Raw genomic sequence first — 24021 nt, 5'->3', positions numbered from 1 at the left:
AAAACTTATAAAAATATTAATATTTTGAAAATATAGATTAAGATGAAGCCAACAACATATTATATACTAACATTTTTTTCATATACTATAAATAAAATAGGGTCAAAATGAATTATGTGAATAGTACAAAAAGTCAAAACGATGCTATAGGAAATATGCTATTTATATTTCCTTTTATTTTTTATTTTCAGCAAGTTTGTTAGAAGGTAGTTAGAGTTTGTTAGAAGTTGGTCGCTAGCTTTGTATATAAGCAACCTTGGCTTTTCCTCCAAGTCAAGAAACTGAGTTAATGAAACACATTTTCTTCGATTCTCTCTCTCTAAATTCCCTAATTCTCTCAAGCTTCTTCAGAGTATTAAGGTACATATAGAGTATAATTTAACCTTTCGTAATATTCCCCTGGATTTTTTTGTTCTACTCGCTTCATTAATTATTGTATAAAAGAATCTAAATCTTACCCTATAGCTATTTGGATATTGGGTGTGATGTGGTTGAAGAAAGTGGATATCATGCATTAAGTCCCCGCCATCGGTAAAACTTCCGTTAAACTGGAATTCCCAAACTCTTTTCCGGTGATGGGATCTTTTTCCAGGTGAAGGTTGAGCCATGGTCTGCAAAACTTAGTTAATGGAATGATAAAACAAACAAACAAATAAAACAAATACACTAATATATGAAAAGCTAAATGAGATTGACTCTTACATAGACAATTCGTTGTCCCTTTGTATATCTTTTAGGAGGAGAGCCTAAATGTACGAAGTCATCCACTTCGTTCAATGTTCGAAATTGCATCTCCGACGACAAATGAACGTAGAACTGCAAATGATGATACATGCACGTACATTAGAGAACTGATTAATTGAAGATAATTAAGATCGATCATATAAAAATGTTGATGTATGTCTTCAAATGGGACAAATTGTTTTTTATCACCTACAAAAATTGTTTTTTATCACCTTAAAACATTAAAACTTGTATTTTACCACCTAAAAAAAATTAAAACTTGTTATTTACCACCTGAAAGAGAAAAAATAGATGAAACCTTTATATATGGCAATTTAATTTAATTTTCCTCCAATGTTTTACACTCCCTATATGACTGTTTAAGAAAGTTGGGGAACATAAGAGAGTTAAATACATGACATCGCGGAAGAATAGAAAAATATAAGAAATATTGCCATTACTGTGGCCCCTATATAACATTTTCATATATTTTTCCAATTTTCAGTTGGTAAAAAAAAAGTTTTTAGGTGTTAAAATACAAGTTTTAGTTTTTTAGGTGGTAAAAAATAAATTTTGAATTATTTTAGGTGGTAAAAAGTAATTTATCCCTTTAAACTTAAATGATATTTAATTTTTACTTTATCTCTCCTTGAATTGTTGGGGCGTTGAATGTTTCTTATCTTCCATCCCATTAAGCGATGCAATGGAGGTTCAGCCAAAGTCTCTCTAGCAACCAACACACGATCCGATAGGGGTTGAGCCAAAGTCTCTCTCTCAACCAGTAAGTGATGCAATGGGGGTTGAGCCAAAGTCTCTCTTTCAACCACTAAGTTTTTTTCAACGGGATCTTCTTGTGGTGTCCAAACCACCATAGCCTGTAAAATGTGTATTTGTTTGACAAAACAAGGAAAATAATTAAAACATCCATTTGTTTACAAAACTATAAACAGAATTTTGTACTTCAGTTTTTAATATTGTGTAATAAGAAATAAAAATTATATAAAATGTGCATTTACAAACATGAAAAAAAATGGAACATTATTAATAGAACGGATGCGGTATATATTATTTCATAATCAATAAACAAACATATTTTTCTTTCTGTGCATAAACAGATAATAATAGTGATAGAAAATAATTAAAAAAAAAGTAGAGATTTTATGAAAAAAAGTTTTTGACGGAAAAATTTTGTTGGATAATTTGTATGTGTGTTTTAGTGCGAAGTAGATAGATAGATTAGTGATGTTGAATGGATAATTTGTATTAAAGACAAAAAAAATTATCACTAATAAAAAAGGTAACTTTTACCTTATATCGGGGTAGAATTTAAGCATTTTAGATAACTTTCACTACCTTCAATTCGTTTCAAAATAATGTTACACTTTTTATTTTAATTTGTTTCATAATGTTATTTACATTGTATTTTATACTTTTTTTGGACATGGAAATTTACTATCATACCTTTCTTATCCCGCAACAGTTACAACTTCACACTCAATTTTCCTTATTTTATTCATTATTTTCTTACATCCAACCACCCAACCACATTTTTACACATTTTTGTTACTTTGTCCATATTTTTTTATACTCACTCAACTTTTACATACTTTTCCTGTTTTGTCTTAATATTTGTGCAAATAGTAAGTGTAAGTATCATTGAGATAATACTCTATTATACAATATTTATATACACTATCTTTAAATAAGAATTGGAATAATGAGTTTAATTAACTAGCTTTTGAGCATGTTCAATGAACGGACAAGTATATAGTGGTTGTTAAGTCGTCTTTTAAAATGTTAATTTTATTGAAAGTTTATGATTTTAGTGGGATGTATAATTTATAGAGGTGGAATGAAATTTGTAAAAATATATAAATTAGATGGTCAATAATATTGAATGTTAAAGAGAGAGATGAAGCGGAAGAGGTTGAGTGAATATATGAATTAAATGGTGAATGGAGGTTGGATGAGAAAGATCGATAAAGTATTGAAATTGTAAAATATTTCGTATAAAATGAAAATTTCAAAAAAAAAATTAAAAAAAAAATTATGGAAGAAAGTTGGAGGTAGACCTGTCAAAAATCGACCCGACCCGAAAACCGACCCGAACCCGACCCGAAAATACTGGGTCCTGAACAAGATTTTGTGACCCGTAACCCGATTTTATCCGAACCCGAGCAACCCGAAAAGTAATGGGTCAAAACCCGACCGAACCCGTTTTGGACCCGACCGATTGAAAATCGTTGTATTTATAGTAATAAATGCGATTATGAGAAAATTTAAGCATAATAAACACGCTGTTTTTACTATCATTATGTGTAATATGATTTTAATTTGAATTATACGCCATTTTATGGTTGAATTTGACTAAATATAAACTTGTGTAGGAAAATTTGTTAATTTGTACCCATATTTTGTATATTTATCACCTAAATTAATGAAAATATAATGCGCGTTTTAAAATCTCTCAACCCGTTGGGTCGACCCGAACCCGAAAGTTCTGGGTCTTGAACAAGCATTTGTAAACCCGAACCCGAAAGTGACCGACCCGATCTAACCCGAACCCGAAAATAATTTTTTACAACCCGACCCGACCGACCCGTTTGACAGGTCTAGTTGGAGGTGACACATGTCATCTAATCATATGTGGTTTTGCTTTTTAAATACTAGCATGTATAGATTACCCGTTCCAAATTCACATATTCGCCGGCTTGTTCGATCGGGGTTGCTGCTACTGCTGATGCATGTACGTCCTGTCACAAATAATTAAAACTGCATCAATTGTTCTATTACACGTGGGAGAGAATAAAGTCACAAAGGTTCCATTGTAAAACTAACTAGTGTGTGGCTCGGGCGATGTCCCGATTGCTACATTGAATAGTTAAAATTTTAGATTTTTTTGAGCAAAATATTTGATAAGATACATGTATACCATTAAGTGAAAGCATTCATCAAGTTCGTCAATTACACAAACACACTAAGTCATTTATCATGAGAAATAATTTTTCAATTGCATCACCTTACAATTGTATAATTTGTTGGGTGATGATAAAGGTCGCAAGTTGCGACAACATTTAGTTGTCGCAATCTTACGTGTTGGAGTTTAATTGGTACATGTATGCGTCACGTAGGCTATGCGTCATCATGATATTTTTACTATCAATGCAATATTTTTACTATGAATTATGTAAATACGGTAATCAATATAAAGAAGGAAACAAATTAGAATATTAAGATTTTCCTACCTTTTTTTGAAACATGTATAATAAAATATATAAGTTAAATATTTTAATTTCCTATTTAAATCGCGACACATAAGCATGCCATGTCATCATTGTGACACGGCTTAAAGGTCGCATGTTGCGACCTTTATCATTTTCGTAATTTGTTTTCTAGTGGAAATAAGTGATTCAAAATTAACAAACACCAAATTAGATATATGCAGCCATGCAAGACATTTCTGTAGTTGATGTTTATGAGACTTATGACATCATATTTATTCATGGTTGTCCTAATTCTTTAATTATAATTTTTTTCCAAAATAGTCAATAGAAAATAAAAAGTCACATAAAAGTTTAGTTGTTGTAAACTTCATGTTAACATTCATTTATAAATTAATGTGAAGAAATAAACCACAAATAGTTGTTGGTTAAGATGGTAATGAGAGTAATCATCCACACTTGAGGTCTAGAGTTCGAACCTCATTGTACGTATTGATTTTTGGTTGTCCATGATATGACATATCATTTGGTGAGTGGATGATGTGGCGCAAAGGGAAGAGTACTACGTGCCACATAAACATTTTTCTCAACGCCTTTTAATATATTAGTATAGATAGATTGGTAATAGGAGTAACTTACTAGGCTACAAACTAGAAGTTACATTGTTTCCTACCCTATTTAATTTTAAGATTTTTGTCTGAAAATACCTTTTAAAGTTCAAAACTTGTGACAAAAGCCCTTATACGGAGTAAATTTTTTTGTTATGAGTTGAGACCTAAGATTGATTTTTTTTATTTTTTTTGTTGTTGTTGTGAATTAGTGCCTTTACCCAATTTCCGCTGGTTGACTCTAATTTTCCGAAAGTTGAGTAGCACATGCACTCATCTATCCCTCCAATTTACTACTTCCTCCGTTCCTAAATAGTTGCACCATTTTGACTTTTGATACTATTTACTTGTCTTGCTTTGACCTCAATTTTCTACTAATAAATAAAATTAAAAATTATTATACAAAGTATTATTAGCTTTGTCTTAATATATATTTTAAATATATCTACTTTTTATAATTTTTACTAATACATAATTATAAGTATTGATGGTCAAACTTATGCGTTGGAAAACGTAAAGGTCAAAACGGTGCAACTATTTAGGAACGGAGGAAGTATCTAGCTAGACAGGATGGAGGGAGTAACATCAATTAGTAACATGATAACTAAATATTAACAAAAACATGATTTACGTACCAACTGATCTGTTGAGTCTACATCTGAAGCAACTTCAGCCTCTTTCTTTGTTGATCCAACGTTTTGTTCCTGAGTTGTTTCAACCATGGCATCAGTCGTGGCAATGGCACCCTATAATGATAAAAGAGTTGATATAATTCAATTAAATTAACTATATGTGTCACGACCAGTACATATATGTAATACTCGCTCGTAATTAGCATAACTAAGACATGCACTAATTAATTGAAAATAAAATTGAAATGTAATTTTAAAATAAATTCAATAATGTAGTAACACACTTGTGATAATTTTTTTTTTTGGTGTTAGCACTCGATTCACCCTTAAAGCTAATTCGGATCCGGGGCGAGTTCTGGGTGAATATGTTCCAGTCCCCTCCCAATTGTTGTTGTGGGGGTTTTCCCTACCAAATTCAGCCCCAATCACCACTGAACCAACAAGCAATTGGTACACACTTGTGATAATTGATACGGACTAAACATGATTCATGTACAACTTTTGTTGGATAACTGCAGTCCTCGCTAGGGAACTCTTTTGTTTCACTGTATTAAGTGGAAATCTAAATAAATATTATTATTAATTAATGCTCTTGCACGCATTAGGTTAGGCGTACAATAAATTTATTATATGCGACTAACATTTATCCAGATTTTTGTAATTTTTATATTATTAATTTATTTTTGGTGGATAAACATTTTAAAGTATTACATAGTTATTTTTGTACATTATTACGGTGTAGTGATTTTGAAGGGGATACTTTTTGTTAAAACGGGTAATTCTATCACTAAAAGTACGAAGTAGTTAGATTATTTTTACATTATACCGGGGTAACTTTAAATTTTGACTAAAATTTTATCCGATATACAATATTTATTATACAACATGTACCTTTAAATAAGGAATTTTGTACATAGTAATTACTAAGATATATAGAAAGATATCAAATACAAGCCAAATGTAGAAAATATCAAATTAAGAAATTGCGTTTCTACAATTAATAGGAGGAAAATTTAATAGAAAAAAAGAAAGTCATGAAAATTTCGGAAGTTAATTGCATTATAACGACTATTAAAAAGAATGTTAATAATATTTAACGAAATTAACGATATGTGTCATGACTCATGGACATGTCGATATAAAAAGGGAAACAAAACTCCGTAGTATCTAAGAGACTAAGTTCATCTACGTAAGATTATTTCAAATTAAATCAATTATATTTGTCGCGACCGTTAATTTAGTTGATTTTTTTTTTTGCTAAAATAGGGAATTTATTAAACCAAAAGCAGTTGTTACAAACTTCAAGAAGCAACAAAACAAGAAACAAAAATACAAAACAAATCTGCTACCACAGCAACCTGTGAAGCAAAACAATTTTTTTTTTTTTAATTTAGTTGATACTTCCTTCATTTTTTAATAATTGCACCATATTGGTTTTTGCACTATTCTCATATTCTTATAAAGTTATTTTTTGTGAATTATATAAGGAAAAATATATTCACGTGAGATCTTGTTAGACTCGTCTCGAAATATATACTTTCAAATTATCAAATTTTCATAATTTTTTAAAATGTATAATGAGATATAGTAGTTGTTAAAATAGTACATTGGCAAGTGTGAAATCTCAAATGGTGTAATTAAAAAAAATGGAGGAAGTATTACTCTTTACTTAACTCAATATACAAAGGAAATTATAATTTTTAATTTATCTTCTATTTGTACTATAAATCTTTTTGTAATAACGGTCATTTTTTTGTGAAACAAAAATGTCCAAAACGTGGAAGCGATTGAGAAAAAGAACAACTTTATAAAATGTTTTCATCAACCCTTAACACAACCATTTTCAAAAAATAAAGTTGATAGAATTTTATATTTGAATAAAAATCAACTTGAAAAAGACAACAAATTAGAATTATTTAAAATTAATAGCAACAAATCAAATGAAATGAATAATGGACAAAGAAATTCACAAAACTATAATTCAATAATTCGAATATGTATAATTAGAGAATGAATATAGAATAACTAATAGGATAAATGAAATTTAATATACCTGACTATAACTTATGTTGGGTGAACCATTTGGACCGTATGACTCTTCAAGGGTATATGTCCTTAGAGAATTTTCAGAGTGATTATCCATTTTAAATATTTTGAGATGGGAGGAAATTAAATATTTTAATAAAATTGAGGCAAGATGAAAGGTGGTAAGATTAGTAAGGAGGGGGATATTGTAGAAATGTAAGTGGATATGGGACTTTATATGTATCGACTACGGTTAGGGTTGATTTTTTTATAAGAAGGTAGGGTCGAATATAATGAACTTTACCTGTAAGGTATTAACACGAGAAAATCCTAGTGTGAAACGAATCATCTGTGATACACCCTAATAAAATTAAGGTCACTCTTTTTTTTTTTTTTTTTTTTTTTAATTTTACGGGGAAAATTAAGGTCACTCTCATCAGTACTCTAAGATAGCTATAAAATATTAAAGGCACTCGTACCTTTGAAGTATAAAATAAAGTCGATCACACATGTCTTAGCGCAATTTAGAAGGTGGACCATGGTGCACATAGAGCATGATGCACCTTAAGAACACTACTATATAATTGAAAGAACACCTGGTTACGAGAAAAGAACATGAGTAATTTTTTTTATTTAGGTTTTTAATAAATAGTAAATAATATATTATTTTTATAACAAAAAAGTGAAATATTATATCGCATGTTCTTTTACCGTAGTATAATGTTCTTTTGCTTATACACATATGTTCTTTTGGTGCACCATGCTCTACGTGCATCAGGGTCCATAGTCCACGGATTGATGTCTTAGATCGACTTACCACACACTCGTTTTAGCCTTTTAGGCATTAGATATTAGATTAACATGAGTACGGAAATTATATATTTAAGTTTTTTGATTTAAGACGACCTATTTACCTTCGAGTATTATTTAACTAAAAAGTTGATAAATTCTCTTAGTGTTATTTGAACAATTTCGAATTCTGAGAGTTTTTCTTGTACATTTCTTAGCTTAATGGTTTTCTAAGCCTCTCGCTATCGGTCGAAGAGATATTTTACTCTTCACAATAATTACATACACGTACGTACTTTGAATTCACCATTATTGGATTGATTTGCTCACTCGGTCACTCCCTCGTTATTAATTACATTTTTTTTCTCTCCGTCTTTAATTAAGACTAGTGTCATACCATAATAATAATAATAATAATATTATTATTATTATTATTATTATTATTATTATTATTATTATTATTATCAAATGACAACAAAGTCAAATAATTTACAAATAGTTATTATTATTATTATTATTATTATTATTATTATTATTTTATTATTTATTATTATTATTATTATTTGTTTATTTCATGGAATTGATAAGCTATTTGAATTTGTATGTAGTCAAATTCAATTCGGAACCTTGTGGATCATGTGAACTTTACGGATATTTTCCACACTTTTTGGGTCATATCGTTTATGATTTTTTATAATCTTAAAAGAAGGAAATAAACTCCAATAATTATCGAGTTATTTTAGTCTAAAATGCATTTTAATTAGGTATAAAATCAAACTGATTGTCTGAATTTAAATGTCACCAAACCCAAAAATGATTTATTACCATATTTTAAAGATGTATGAATAATACTTTACCATATATCTAAGATTAAAAACATTTAAGGAAACTTATATATCTTGATTACATGGCATAGTCGATCAATTCGGAAACTGTTCAGTACCAACTACATCCTTAGCATTTCAACGTCTAAAATAATCAAATATAAATGAGTCTTGTATTGCTAATTTATCAGAATTTTCATCACAAATTGATTAGTTTATTCAGTTTTTATTATAATTAATAAAAGGTACGGTGCCGTTCTAATTACCTTATCTCTATTCTATAAGGCGGGGAACTCGTGAGGTCTTTGAACGTTTGTTGTTTCCTTTATGAAATATCTATAATGCCCCTACTTATTACAAATTATATTAATTATACAATTTAGCTTTTAATTTGTTTATTTTCGAATGCATCGCGTGCATGTAAAAATAGCTTAATATATTAGTTATCTAAATTTGAACTCATTAGAACTTATTAAAACTTACGAGGACTTATTTGAGCTCATGGTGAAAAGTGTAGTAAAATTATTCACCATATCCTTTTAAACTTAGGTCTACACTTCGTATATTATATAGAATAATAAAGCAAAGTAAATACTTGGGTAAGTTGATACTCAGTAAGATTTATATATAGTCCGGTACTTGTTGTTCACAAACTCAAATCTTTGTATTAACACATTTTTAACACGTAACACACACGCACACTTTCTTAACATCTCTTTTTAATGTATAAATAAACTATTGATGGTATATGGACTAAACATATAACCCTTATTTCTAAACTTATCTTGAATCAACATTTGTTTTTGTTTTTGGAAGATGGAAGATGGAAAAACGCTGGAAATATGGGCATATGTTGCGGTCTTCTGAGGTGATTTTTCTAAATTTATTATTATTATTATTATTATTATTATTATTATTATTATTATTATTATTATTATTATTATTATTATTATTATTACTCTTAAATTATTAGCATTAATATGTTACCGACATGCGACAGGTGTCCTTAATCTTAGGCCTATAGCCGACCGACCCATTATAAAAAGCAGTAGTTAAAAATGAAAAATTCATTTGTACTAATTACTTCCTACAGTATTTCATTTCCATATAATATCCAAAAATGGATCTTGACCTATTTCTTCGGAACAAGCTAATGTATTCCGCTATCTTCGACAAGAACTTTATGCTCAAGTGAGAAAATTATAAGTTAAACAAAATTTTTGATGATCAACTTAATTTGATTACTTCGGTAAAAGAAATTAAAAGTTATTTCTTTGTTATTTCAAATTTCGTTTTAGCATATCTAATCCGTTTATTAATTACATTATTGTTTATAATTTCAGTGACGAGAAGCGGCTGAAAATCCAATTCCACCCTCTTACGGCGAGGTATGTAATTATTTCCCCTCTGGATTACTTAAATAATTGTATTTTTTTTATGAATATTATATTCAACTTCAAAAAATCTCAACTTTTGAATTTATAAAGAAGTAAAATCTCAACTTTTGTGTGTTTTATATTCATTTGGTTGTGATTTTTTTTGAGATCAATAACAGATTAAACAACACTCCTCTCAGACCGCATTTTCTAAGTATTTGTATACGTTTTATCACCTGATTTTCACTTGTTAAGTTATTTAAACTGACTTCACTTCGTAATTACATATTAAACTTGTAAAATTCTCATTTTTTTAAGCTTATTTTATCTTACTGATCTAAACTTATAAGTTAAACAAAATTATTGATGATCAAATCAATTTGATTACGTTCGTAAATGAAATTCGAAGTTTTATAATTTTAGTTACGGGAAGCGGCTGAAAATCCACTTCCACCCTCTGGCGGCGCAAGGTGTGTAATTGATGCAAATTGAACTTTATATAAAATGGAATTAATGTTTAATTGTCGCTTTTATTTATTTTAAAACAACATTTGTTTTTGTTTTTGGAAGATGGAAAAACGCTGGGAAATGTGGGAGTTTGTTACGCTCTTATGAGGTGATTTCAATTTTATTTCAATTAAAAGAAATAATTTTGATTGTTTTTATATCTTGTCAATAACATGAAATTGATCTTTAACTCGTTCCCTCATACGTTGATTCTCCAGTCTTAGGGCAATATTCTCCTTTGCGAGATCTGGACTACCCATCGTTTCTTGATACAAAAACTTTTGTGTGACTCCGATCTACGGTATTTTACTGTACATCCAAATATAAAAGTGAACGCTACAAGTTATAACTATGACCAATACAACATCACAAATGAAAATATACATCAATACACAAATGTAATATAGTTAGTAGGCTACGTGGAGTTTGACCCCACACCATGTACAATATTGTACATTGCTCTACCCTTTGAGCTAATTAATAGCCTTGAAAATAAGGTAATTTATAACTACAACAAAGAAAAGGGAAATTCTCTTTGGTAGCATTGTACTTTTGAAAATTCTTATTGGTAACAAAATATTTGTCACTTTCTCTAAAATAGCATTAGTAACTTAAATTTTCTTTAATGTAACATTATTTAAGTAATTTTGACTTACTTAATCAATCTACTATTAACTATGGTCAAGTATCATTGAAACTACTAAATTAACCTATTTTTACCACATTAAATTGTCCCAACCAACCTTCACCTATCATTCATTCGTTAAAACCGTATCAATCTCTGAATCTCTCTCAAATTTCCATAAATAGTTTTCCATAGTTTTCATGCTGAGTTAGCTAAATTTGGAATTGTCTTACTTTCTAAGTAGGCCTGTGTTTGTTCAAGTAGTGCATGATCCAATCTTAAAATGTTGTGCTAGGAAAATATTAGGACTTTATGCACAGTTGCTTAGCATTGGTAATGCCTCAGAGATACTACAACTTTGGCTTCCATCAACCGTAGTAGGAACTTCATAAGTTCATATGATAACGAATTCGTCGCGTCTATGTGACTTTATCGAATAATTTCCTCCAGTTACAGATATATGGATATGAGCAAGAATCAGTTAAGTTGCATTTTATGAGAACCTGTGTTGTTTAAAGGGTTAGATGATCGAAATTGGAGATTCTTTATTCAATTCTTCAATTTGGGAGAAAATGAGCAAAATGATATCTGCACAAAACAATGAATCAAACAACAATTTTCTGCGAAATTGGGCTTTAACAATCACAATTCAACTTTAGTCAAAGCTAATTTGATGTATAATTTTCTATAAGAATAAAAAAAACAAGCTTCATATTTTGACCAATATTGATCCGAAGATGGAATTCAATATAGAAATTGAATTTGAACGGAACCAATTATGAATAGAGCTGATTAAAGAGAATTAGAATTGAACGAAATTGAATAATAACAAAAATAAAATTCGGGAAAAAAGTAGATTCATCTGATGAAGGGGGTGAGGAAAATTAAACACGAAGAATATAAAAAGGGAAAAATGAGGGTTGTTGTTTTATAATAACCTAGAATATAGGGAGACTGTTGATTAATGCTTTAGTGAGAAATGAGTTTAACTCTAATTAGGTTAATTAGGCTGACATTTACTTAAAAAATGTTAGACTAGAGAAAATTTGGATTACTAGTGCTATTTTAGATAAAGTGGCAAAAATTTTGTTACCAATGAGAATTTGTACAAGTATAATGCTACCAAGGAGAATTCCCCTAAAGAAAACTTATAACATCAATAAGGTTAACTAAAAGAACAGAATATGTGCGGATAACCTTCCTCTTTTAGGCCGCCACACAATATGTTATCGTAGATCGACCTTTCTGAAAAGTTTGGGTTCTTGATAAGCCTTTATTTTGCAAGCAACAATTTTTTTTTAATTTTTTAAGGGAAGCGGGAGAAGTATGCTTGACAAAGGAAGTAATAGGAAGTAATAGTACGGATGTAGTCGGAGCAAAGCTCCGGTGAACCGAGTGTGCTATGCGTAAAAAAATAATAATTTAGTGGCTCCTTTATATATTCGCTCTGCTGGCTCTGCCCTATGATTCTAGGGCAGCGTGACCTACCATTTGGAATTAAAAATATCAATTTTATAAATAATTAAAATCTCAACTTTTGTGTGCTTTATATTCATTTGGTTGTGATTTTTTTTGAGATCAGTTGTCATTCTTATTCAAGAACGTCGATGGTGTTGCCGGTCCTGAAATTAGTCATACTGCTGCTGGTCATGTCTTTATTATCCATAACAAAGCTACTACAATTCGGGGGTTGGGAATCAAGAGTACATAACAGATTCAAAAATACTTCTCTTCGTTAGACCGTCTTTTCTAAGTATATGTATACGTTTTATCACCTCATTTTCACCTGCATAAGTTATTTAAATTGACTTCACTCCGTAATTACATATTAAATTTGTAAAATTCTCATTTTTTTAAGCTTATTTAATCTTACTGATCTAAACTTACAAGTTAAACAAAATTATTGATGATCAAATCAATTTGATTACGCCCGTAAATGAAATTCGAAGTTTTATAGTTTTAGTTACAGGAAGCGGCTGAAAATCCACTTCCACCCACTGGCGGCGCAGGGTTTGTAATTGATGCAAATTGAACTTTATATAAAACGGAATTAAGGTTTAATTGTCGCTTTTGTTTATTTTAAAATAACATTTATTTTTGTTTTTGGAAGATGGAAAAACGCTGATGATCTTGAGGATAATGATAGCGATACAGAGGCTAGCGGTGGGCAGCATCACAAGCAAATTGAAATTGTCATGTTGGGATTCTTTTTCTTTTTCCTTTTGCTCAGAAAACGACGACTTCTCACTCAATTATTGGGTACGGAAACAAAATAAAAATTATCAGGACAAAACTAATTTTAATGTGATATAACAGGTTAGTTGTATCCTACTCCCTCCGTCCCTTAATACTCGTATTGGTTTGACCGGTGAAGAGTTTAAGACAATTAAATTGACTTATTAATTTTATGGGTGTTTGTTGATATTGTGGTATTTTTTTAATATAGTTAGTGGAAATGTGCAAGGGATAGGGAGTGGTGAGTGGGGATGTGAATTTTTAAATGATTTTTTTTGTAGGGAGTAGGGGTGTAGTTGGATTAGTATGTAAGTGTGAGAAATAATATAGTATTGGTAAGAATCTTCATTTATAGAAACGATGCAAGTATTAAGGGACGACCCGAAAAGGAAAGCGGTGCGAGTATTAAGGGACGGAGGGAGTACTACGTAATACGTACGTGAGAATGAGAGTTTAGGTAAGAATTGGTGATTACATAATTTTAGTGTATCGCTATTCGATGTCCGCATACGCTAAAATCGCCCGCAAAATTTAATGTAAAAGTACGATGTTACTCTTATAGAAGAGAACCCCACATCTTTCACTTTTTACCTCTAGTTTTCACTCTCACTTTTCCGGCAACCCCCACAAAATTTCCGGCAACCCCACTCAAATTTTCCGGCGAGTATCTGGGAGGAGTATGTAGGAGCTCCTTGGTGACCGCTGACCACCCGCACCCTGCTGACCACCACTTAGCTCGAGCTCCCTGCTGTCCACCACTACCTCACCGGCTTGAGATGACCACCACCACCTCACCGGCTTGAGCTGACCACCACCACCTCACCTGCATCATGGACGAAATCACTCCTTCTACATCGTAGTCGTCGACCATGAGGGGCGCAACGTCGTCGGAGGTTTGAATTTTTTTTTTAAATTTTTTGGGCCGCCCAGAGATGACGGCCCGAACCATGTACGAGCCGCCCAAAGATAGCGGCCGGAACCATGTCACGGCCGCCATCTCTGGGCGGCCCATACATGGTTCGGGCCGCTCAGAGATGGCGGCCCAAACCATGTACGGGCCGCCTAGAAATGGCGGCCAGGACATGGCTCCGGCCGCCATCTTTGGGCGGCCCGTACATGGTTTGGGCCGCCATCTCTGAGCGGCCCGTACATGGTTCGGGCCGCCATCTCTGAGCGGCCCAAAAAAAAATTGAACTTTTTTTTTTGTTTTTTGTTTCTAATTTCCTATTTTTAAGATAATTTAAAAAATACAATTGTTATAATTTTTTGATTATTTATTAATGTCGATTAAAAAAAATAATGCCTTTATAATTTTTTTATAAAATGCCTTTATGAAATATTTTTAATTTTTAAGCATATATTTGTTTATTTAATGTTATAAAATGATATAAATAAGTTCAAAACGCATATTTGTTCTTATTGTCGAGTAAAAAGTAAGTTATGAACTACGTTGTAATTATATAATTTAATTGGTGATTTCATTATTTAAATTTCATGGCATTTGTCAAATTATGAATATATGTTTAAAAAATAAATTCACGGTGGTGGTGGACGTGAATGGTGGTTGACAGCAGGAGAGAGAGGCTGAAGGTGAAGGGATGAGGTGAGAGAGGAATGAGAGGGAGAGGGAGGGAGTTAATTTTTATAAGGGTAATAACGTATTTTCATCATCAAAATGAGGGCGTTTTTAGCGAAATAGGACGTCGAATAAAAACCCCCTAATTTTAATGTGGTCTGGCAGGTTAGTTCATTTTGATTCAATACCCCAACCTAACTTCATATTGTACTACTCACGTAATTAGGCTATGTTATTTTGTTGGGAATACTGGAACTAGTGACTCAATCCCAACATACAAAGACTTGTATTCAAAAATCCTATACACTGCCTACTTGCAATTGTTGCAAAGCTAGACATTCATAATATAGAGATGGCGGCTGGCCCAAGAATGAGGGGACAACGCGCCCTGGCTTAATGGACACGTGGGTTCGGACCACGACTGAGCCACCTTTTGAAAAATGGGCCATGACACCCCATATAATAGTGGGCAAGACTAGCCATTCCTGAAGCATGGAGCCATGTAGGTTGGTCCCAAGAGGCACAACAGGTTTTCTTACATGATACAGAGTAAGCTGTTTCAGAATTAAGAGTGCAAATAAAGACTACAACAACAAAGCTCTTATTTCAGTGAATGGGAGTACAAATTAAACAAAATGCAGATAATTTAACACATAATAGACACCTCTAATTATACAAGACATTTCTCCATATGCCAATGTCAAACAACATAACACTCCTCTGAATTATTACCAGACGAAGAAAACACAACACCCTTCAGCCTCTGATCAGGTTTTATTCCACTAGAAACACACAACACTTCAGCACTAGGAAGCCGTTGAAGAGGATGATGAATAACTTAGCTTGGTTATTTTCTGATTCAATTTTCCTCAGTCTGTTGCCCTGCCTCGTTCTTATTTTTGATCGAAACCAGACTTTCCATGTATGCAAACACTCCTTCACACCACTTGTCCTTCTGAAACGCAAGATCCTTCATTTCTTCTGTGTCAGGATCAAATAACACTAGCTTACCATCCTCGCATTCCAATAACAATCTGTTACACTTCCAGTGACCAACAGGACTCCGAACATCAGGAAACGGCCCCACAGTAAATTTCTTAGTCCAACATCCCTCACTCCATATCCAAACATCAAACTTCTTCTCAGTATCATCAAGTGTCAGAAACGCAAGAGAATCATCATATACTGCAAGACACTTAGAACTCGGTTGTGCATAGTCTGGAACATCAATCTCTTTGAATACATCATTACCCATGTCGAATGAAATGATCACTTCTGAACTATAATCAAGTGATCCAAACCAGTAACAACATCCATTCACATATATGTAACACTTATTACTTTCCAAGTCATAAGCTTTAGCCAGATCTCCACAATGCCTCCACGAATTAGTCCTTAACGAGTACACAAGGACTGAAACAGGATGTTTTAGATCACTATCATCGTTATCATTCCAATAACCTTTCAGAACAACAACCTTATAATCACCAGTAACAGGATCAACCCCGAAACCATAAACTTCACTCGGAGCATAACTAAACTCAGATGGAAGATTAGGCTTACAGATTATCTTAGGCAAGGTTTTGAACTCATTAATAGCAGGATTCCATAAAGCACGACCACTAGAATCGTACTGATACACATAATACAAACCATCACATGGACCGCAAATGTAAGAGCTATACATAGGCATACTGTATAACACTTCATCAGCTAAAACTCGAGGAGTTTCATCATCTACTAACAACTCAAATAACTGGAGTTCAGCATGTGTAACATAGTATTGAACAAGGAGACAACCGCGCCAATCATTGTTGTTGTTATAGTAGTTATTCAGATGTTTGGATACGAAATTCGGGCTTGAAATGATAGCATACCATGATTTGCAAACACTCTTAAACTGTAACAGATCTTTTACTGATAGCCTTGACAGTATCTCAATTATCAGATTTTCAGGTAAATGATCAATCTTCTCTATTGCAATTAACATAGATCTCTCTTTTTCTTTGCTAATTCTGAAAAGAATAAAATTACCCACCAAATTAAATCAGCTAATTACAAAATCAATTAATCAGATTCAGCACCCACTTACTAAAAAAAAAAAAATTAATTAAAGAAAAAATAGAGAAAGAAATGAATAAAGATGTTACCTTTGTTTCAAGAATTGAGCGAAACGGTTGGACTCATCTGACCAAGTGTAGCGTTGCAAGGAGAGAGCCATTGCTGCAACATAAACAACATAATTAGTGATTAAAATGAAATTAATAATACAAAATTACTGATGAAATTAAAGATTGAAAGAAGAAGAAAAGAATGGAGTTTGGAAACAGTACAAGTAAAATTAGATGGAGATGTGAAATTTGATGAAAGTAAGCATAGAATTGAGAATGAAATGGAAAAGAATACCTGGGTGGAATTTGGAAGGAGAAAAGAAGAGTGAGATAGATAGATCTGAATATGGGTCTGACTGTGTGAGGAATTGAGGATTGGAAGAGGGAAATAAAAGTCAATCAAATGTGAATGTGATCCATGTGCTTATGTCGACGTTGTGGGTCTCTACCTAAGGCGGGCGGGGCAATTCAGTCCGAATCCGCCTGGATCCGGCGAATAAATATAACCCGAATCCTGAACAGTGAAAACTCGATTAGAATTTTATATCCCTTTTTAATTAGATGGCATAATGTGATTTTTGATATTAGTCACACAAATCCTTTAACTTTCTTTTGTGATTAATATTATTTTAAAAAATATAGTCTTATTAAATTCGTCTTAATGAATAACTTTTAAATATCAACTTGTTATAATTTTTTCTTATCCATAATTGAAAATATTAATGTTTAAAATCGTAAATTGAAAAACGTGCCTAAAAAATTGTGTTTTATCTAAACAAGAACGGAGGAATTACTTCGTAGGAGATAGTGTTAATGTAACTTCTTACCAATCCGGCCCGAATCGATTGATATTGCCATTCCAAGCACTATTAGATTAACTATATTATAACAGGATAATTGCGATATTATTTATAAAAACCAAGTAAATTACTACCTTCGTTTCTTAAAGTTTTTTACGGCTTTCCGTTTTAGTTCATTCCTGAAAATTCTTTACACTCTACTTTATTCCGTTTTTGACATATAAATTTACATTTATACCCTTGTTTGGCCATCACAGCTTACTCACTTACAATAATAATTTTCGCCCACTAACATTGTTGAGCAATTTATAGAGCCACTCATTTTCCCATTTGTTAGCCCCGCCATTACATGTTTATCAAAGTTCCTTAATCATCGTGCAAATAGTAAATGTAAAGATCATCCGGGAATGAAGGTAGTAAAGTATGTTACAATTGTTTTTAAAAACAATTACTTTTGTGATATGATGTGATTAAATAGTTTGAATTTGACTTCTGAGCCGATCGTGGACAAATAATCCGGTAAATAAGTTCGAGGACTCGATGCCATTCCTAGAAAACTAGACTCTACATTTCTTGAATAAAACCAACTATTTTGAAATTTTAACTTTTTTGACAATTGTAAAAGATGGCCTGGATATTCGAAAATTTTAAAATGTGATTCGAGTACATATCGGAAAAAATATAGACATACACAAAATATCAGAATGTAGAAAAATTGGATCGGATATCTTGGGGTGGAAAAAAAACATACAAGAATGAAGAAATATACTTGTGATATTTGTTATCTTTGATCTATAGATACTTGTTAAATATTGACCGTGAGCTTCGTATGCAGTCCCTTAGATATGATAGAAAATTTTATCTTATACTACCTCCGTTCCTAAATGATCTTTACGGTTACTATTTGCACGGTAATTAAGGAATTTTGGTGAACATGTGATGGTGGGGTAACAAATGGAAAATGAGTGGCTATAAATTGTCCAACAATGTGAGTGAGTGGAAACTAATATTAAAGTATTGTGAGTGGGTAAGTTATGGTGGGCCAAACAAGAGTAAAAATGGAATAAAGTAGAAGTGTAAAGAACTTTCAGGAACGGACTAAAACGGAAAGCGTAAAGAACTTTTAGGAACGGAGGTAGTAGTTGAATTCGATCAATAAACAATTATACAACATATTATTAGATTAAAATTGTTATTTACGTTCGTAATTCGGATCCGATCTGTAAAACCAAATTTTAAATCGATTAGAATAGATTAAAATTCAGATCGGTTTATACTCAAAACATCACAAGTTCACAACCGAACTAACATTCAGATTGGCCATAATCTAAATTGAACATACCGATCAAAAGTTGGGTATTTAGATTGGCCATAGTCCCTAACTATGGCCGGTCTATGTTACAGAGTATTTTATTGCAGGACTTAATTAGTAGAATTCAATTCTATAACTATGAACTATCTCAACCGTAAAGTTAATTTACTCACGTTTTAGTTAATGGTTGGAACAAATAATTTATAAGTTGTGGTCCAAAGTCCGTTCAATAATTTTACGATCTAGCCAAGTGAAGGTGGTCCAAGCTAAGTGGACTGTTGAATAAGAATCGTTACAAGTATCAAAAGATCGTGTACAATAAATTTATTGTACACCAACATAACTTTTACCCTGTTTTTTCTAACTTTTAACTAGTTTTCTCTAACTTTTATGTTATTAAAAAAAAGTTGATAGATAAACATTTAAAGTGTTAAATAATAAATTTTATACATTATTAGTGATTTTGAAGAAAAATATTTTTTATTAAAATGAAAAAATTTATCACTAAAAAATAGATAACTTTTACCTATATAAGGATAACTTTTAAGCATTTTACGTCAACTTTAACTTCGGTTTACAATATTTATCGTACACGTACCCCATGTAAATAAGAATTTGTGTACACGTATTAACACATCGCCATCATTCACATGCATGCTAGTTACGTACGTAGCAGTATGTTTGGACGGTATGGTTTTTGTAGTTATTTATAGGGATATATAGCCCACATATATTCTTTGTTGTATTAATAAAACGTATGAAACTATTGTCGTCGTTTTACTAAAATTGTAACACCTGTAATTTGCACATTATTTAGGTAAGAAATTAAAGAAAGAATATAAATTAATATGTTGCTTTCCCGTGTGAATGTGTGATTTACTCAAAACATAAGATGCACAAAAAAACATATCATAAGGAAGGAATGATTGAATTGAATAAGCTAAGTATGATTAAAGTGATCGAGTTAAGTTGTAAAAGTTACCAATAAGAGAAGTGTTGCAACAATTTTAAAACATCCCAAAGTAGCAACATAAAGGGGAATATTTTTTTTGAGGGGTGAATTTAAACACTAACAAGTTAATTCTATTAATAACTACTACCTCCGTTTCAAAAAGATATTTACAGTTACTATTTGCACAAACTACAATGCAATATTTAACTACTAATATATCCCATTTCGTATGTGAAAAATTTATAAAAAAATTGATATTCTAAAATACATCCCGAGACCAATCTAACAAGTTCTTACATGTAACGTTTTAATGTATATAATGGTGAGAATTTACGGTCAAAGTTTTTATACTTTGGACACATTTTCCAAAGCGTAAAGAATTTTCTAAAACGGAGGTAATATTAATAAGAATCATGTAAACCCTAAAGAGAAAATATAGATAGTAGGAGGGAGAGCTAGAGAGGAAGCGGTAGCTATAGTTTAGAACTTTAGATAGGTAGACAATGTACTTTCTATTTTTTTTATTAGTACTCTGAAGTTACAACTGTTTGACTTTCACGCTTGTATATGTGAATATTGCAAAAGTATAGTGGAATTGGTTGCAACCAATACAAAAAACGGAAGAAAGTAGTACATAATTAAGCCTTTAGTTTTGCTGCTGATTTTAATAATGACTAATCTAATCTAGACAGTGGCAAAAAACGATTTTTTTTCCTTGTAGTGGTATACACTCCAAGTACAATGTATTATAATTTGCAACCTCATTCAATTATTGGATTCCAATCAACTATATTTGTACTCGTGATCCTCGTGTTGGTTTCTTTATAATTAATTTGTTGTGTTCCTAAGCAAGTCCATAACTCAGCCTCCTATTTAAAGAAGGTAGCAATTCAGTGAGTTGTAAGTCTTGTGACACTAAACTATCACTCATAACTAAGTTTACTATTCATTTTGTACATCATCAACGCCTCAACACATTTCGGTAAGTTTTTTGTCTATATTTATTAGATTCAACTACGTGTTTTCCTTCATACTTTCCTTCATCTAAAATCATGTTTTTAATTCTTGTGATCGAGTTGCGTTAATCACCACCATAGCATTACACACACCCATATTCTATGCGGTCAAGTGGCCAACCAATGAAGCATTGACCTACTGAATTAAAATCAAGAGTCTTTGTATGATCTGTCTCAAGTGTGAACCCCTCTCTTCCATTTATAATTTATATTGTCATTTAAAAAGAAAAAAAAAATATATGTAGCCCAAAAAAGTATGGCCTTTGCCTCAACGGTTTTAATTAGTTAACTTATATACTTCCCCCGTTCCTTAAATATTGCACCATTGTTGACTTTTTACTTTTCAAGACATACTTTAACTCTTAATATCTCGAATTATGTAGAAGTAAAAAATTATAAAAACTTGATATTTAGAAAATATATATTAATACTAATCTAAAATATCTTACATGACTACAATTGTTCTTAGGTATGAATCACAAATTAAAATATGACCAAAAATCTAGTGTGAATAGTGTAAAAAACAAGATAATGCAATATTACGAAACAGAGGAAATATATATATTTCCATGTTATGCAGAATTTAAAGGCTTTAAGGGCACCTCTGAGCAGTGAGTCAGTGACCCTAGAGTCTCAAGTCCAGAAGCCTTAAACACTAAGGTTAATTAATGGCTTTGTAAGTTGTTAGAAACTTAATGTTACTCACATGTAAGTTACTCCATATTGAAAAAGAGTATCAATGAAATCTTGAACGAGTGAATAAACACTACAAGAAGTTGTACTATTAACGACGGGAAATCCCGTCGCTAAAGGCCAATAATTGTTGATTAACGATGGGATTTTCCGTCGCGAACCCGTCATAAAAGGGGGCCGTCGTTAACCCGTCGTAAAAGACATTTGCGACGGTTGTTTCCGTCTTTGTTGGGTTGTTATCCCCGTCCTAAAGCCCTTTTGCGACGGGATTTTTACCCGTCGTTATTAAGTTGTCGTAAAAGATACAAATTTTTGTAGTGAAAACTGACCGCCTGTGTTACTATGTACAATTAGTCTCAAGTTCGAATCCCCCGACCAATTTGTATTATGTAATGCCATTGTGGCTCGATTTTTAGTATGAAAAAGAATGTAAGTTAACATAAGTTGATAAGAAATAGTGACAATTTTTGGCAGGTGACAGAACGGTAGAAATGGAACGGAAAACAGTGAAGAGTTTTGTGGTGGTAGCGATATCAATATGGGTGATACTAGTTGAAGCAATTATAACAGCGTCAGGTCTAGATTTGGACGTAGGAATTGCTACAAAAACAACCTACTCCAAACTGTTAACCGACATTCGTGATAATGTCAAGGATCCGAAACTTAAGTATGGAGGTACCAACATACCAGTAATGGCAAAAGAAGGAACATCCAAGTTACTTTTGATTGATCTCAAGTCATCAGATGGAAAGACAATCACGATAGGTATCAGTAAAGAAGATAAGTTCAATTTATACGTACAAGGCTATCTTGATAAAGTTGTAGAAAATAATAGAGAGGTTTTTAGAGCACATATATTTCCTGATGCTTCTGCATATGCGAAAGCGAATATGTTTATTCAACAGGTGCCTATAGGTAATAAATATCGTCTACCAATGAAATACAAGAGTACATATGGTGATATTGAGAAAAATGGTGGCAGTAGAACCAAACTGGGATTGGGTGTTAAACAACTTAACAAGTTTATCAACAATGTTTATGGGAAGCCATTTGATGCTAAGACAGAAGCTCAGTTTATGCTTATTGTTATTCAAACGATAGCAGAGGCAACACGATTCAAGTATATTGAGAACATGATTCTGGCTAAGTTTGATTCATTTGAGAATAAGCCCGACCCTAAAACGATTGAATTGGAAGTGAGTTGGCAGAAGATCACGAAAGGAATTAAGAGCTCTAATGCGGAAGGGGAGATTAAGCCAGAGCTAATTTTAAAGGATGCGAAGGGTAAAACTTGGAAAGTGAACAAAGTCAGTCAAATTGCTCCAGACATGGGTCTTCTCAAATACGAGGGCTGAAATACGAAGGCAAGTAAGCCTTGTACGGAGTATATGTATGTTTTATTGTTAGTAATTGTGTATGAATAAGGCAGCAATAATGTATTATAACTCTTATTAATTGCTGCATGTTGTATGTATTTGATTCCATAATTAATGAAAGCAAATTTCTTATTGATACAGTCAATGTCTTAATTTGATACTCAAAGAGTCAACACCGTCTCAAACGTTTGCATAACCTTGGTTGCAGTGGCGGTGCCAGAAAATCTGTATTAAGGGTTCGAAAAATTTAAAAACATGTCATATTTTGGTGCAAAACGTACATTAGCAAATTTTACTGATTTTTTGTGTACAAATAACAGGTTTTATACGTACTGTAGTACTCCGTACATAAGATAAATAATTTTTTTAAAAAAAAATCAAAGAAAATGAATAAAACAAAAGCCATTTATAATTTTCAAAGTTTTAAAGAAGTATAGTAATAGGAATTTATAAAAATATGTATTTGTAAAAGTTTAAAACTATTGCTAAAGGGGTGAGAAACAAAGTAAACAAGAAAGGAAGAAAAATAAATAAAATAAATCAAAAAGTCCATATCGCTGGAATCAAACCCGCGTCCATTCTCTGTGAGTTTGCTGCTCTAACCAGTGATTCAGAATTAA

General features: G+C 31.8%; 2 protein-coding genes across 2 annotated transcripts; one reads left to right on the top strand and one right to left on the bottom strand.

The window, feature by feature from the left end:
• Window positions 1-15719: 15719 nt before the first annotated feature.
• Window positions 15720-17695, bottom strand: LOC110782143 (F-box protein At3g08750). Its single transcript, XM_021986249.2, has 3 exons — window positions 17548-17695; window positions 17292-17364; window positions 15720-17156 (listed from the first exon to the last, which is right to left on the bottom strand). Exons 2-3 carry the CDS (start codon window positions 17360-17362, stop codon window positions 16001-16003), a joined length of 1227 nt encoding a protein of 408 aa, XP_021841941.2. The 5' UTR covers window positions 17363-17364; window positions 17548-17695; the 3' UTR covers window positions 15720-16000.
• A 3445-nt stretch (window positions 17696-21140) lies between these two features.
• Window positions 21141-23539, top strand: LOC110781968 (antiviral protein I). Its single transcript, XM_021986014.2, has 2 exons — window positions 21141-21298; window positions 22500-23539. The coding sequence occupies exon 2, from the start codon at window positions 22517-22519 to the stop codon at window positions 23378-23380; it is 864 nt and encodes a 287-aa protein (XP_021841706.2). The 5' UTR covers window positions 21141-21298; window positions 22500-22516; the 3' UTR covers window positions 23381-23539.
• Window positions 23540-24021: the final 482 nt, after the last annotated feature.

The sequence above is a fragment of the Spinacia oleracea genome, chromosome 2, assembly GCF_020520425.1.
Source record: "Spinacia oleracea cultivar Varoflay chromosome 2, BTI_SOV_V1, whole genome shotgun sequence".
In the NCBI taxonomy this organism is placed as follows: domain Eukaryota; kingdom Viridiplantae; phylum Streptophyta; class Magnoliopsida; order Caryophyllales; family Amaranthaceae; genus Spinacia; species Spinacia oleracea.
This window is presented reverse-complemented; position numbering and strand designations above follow the sequence as displayed.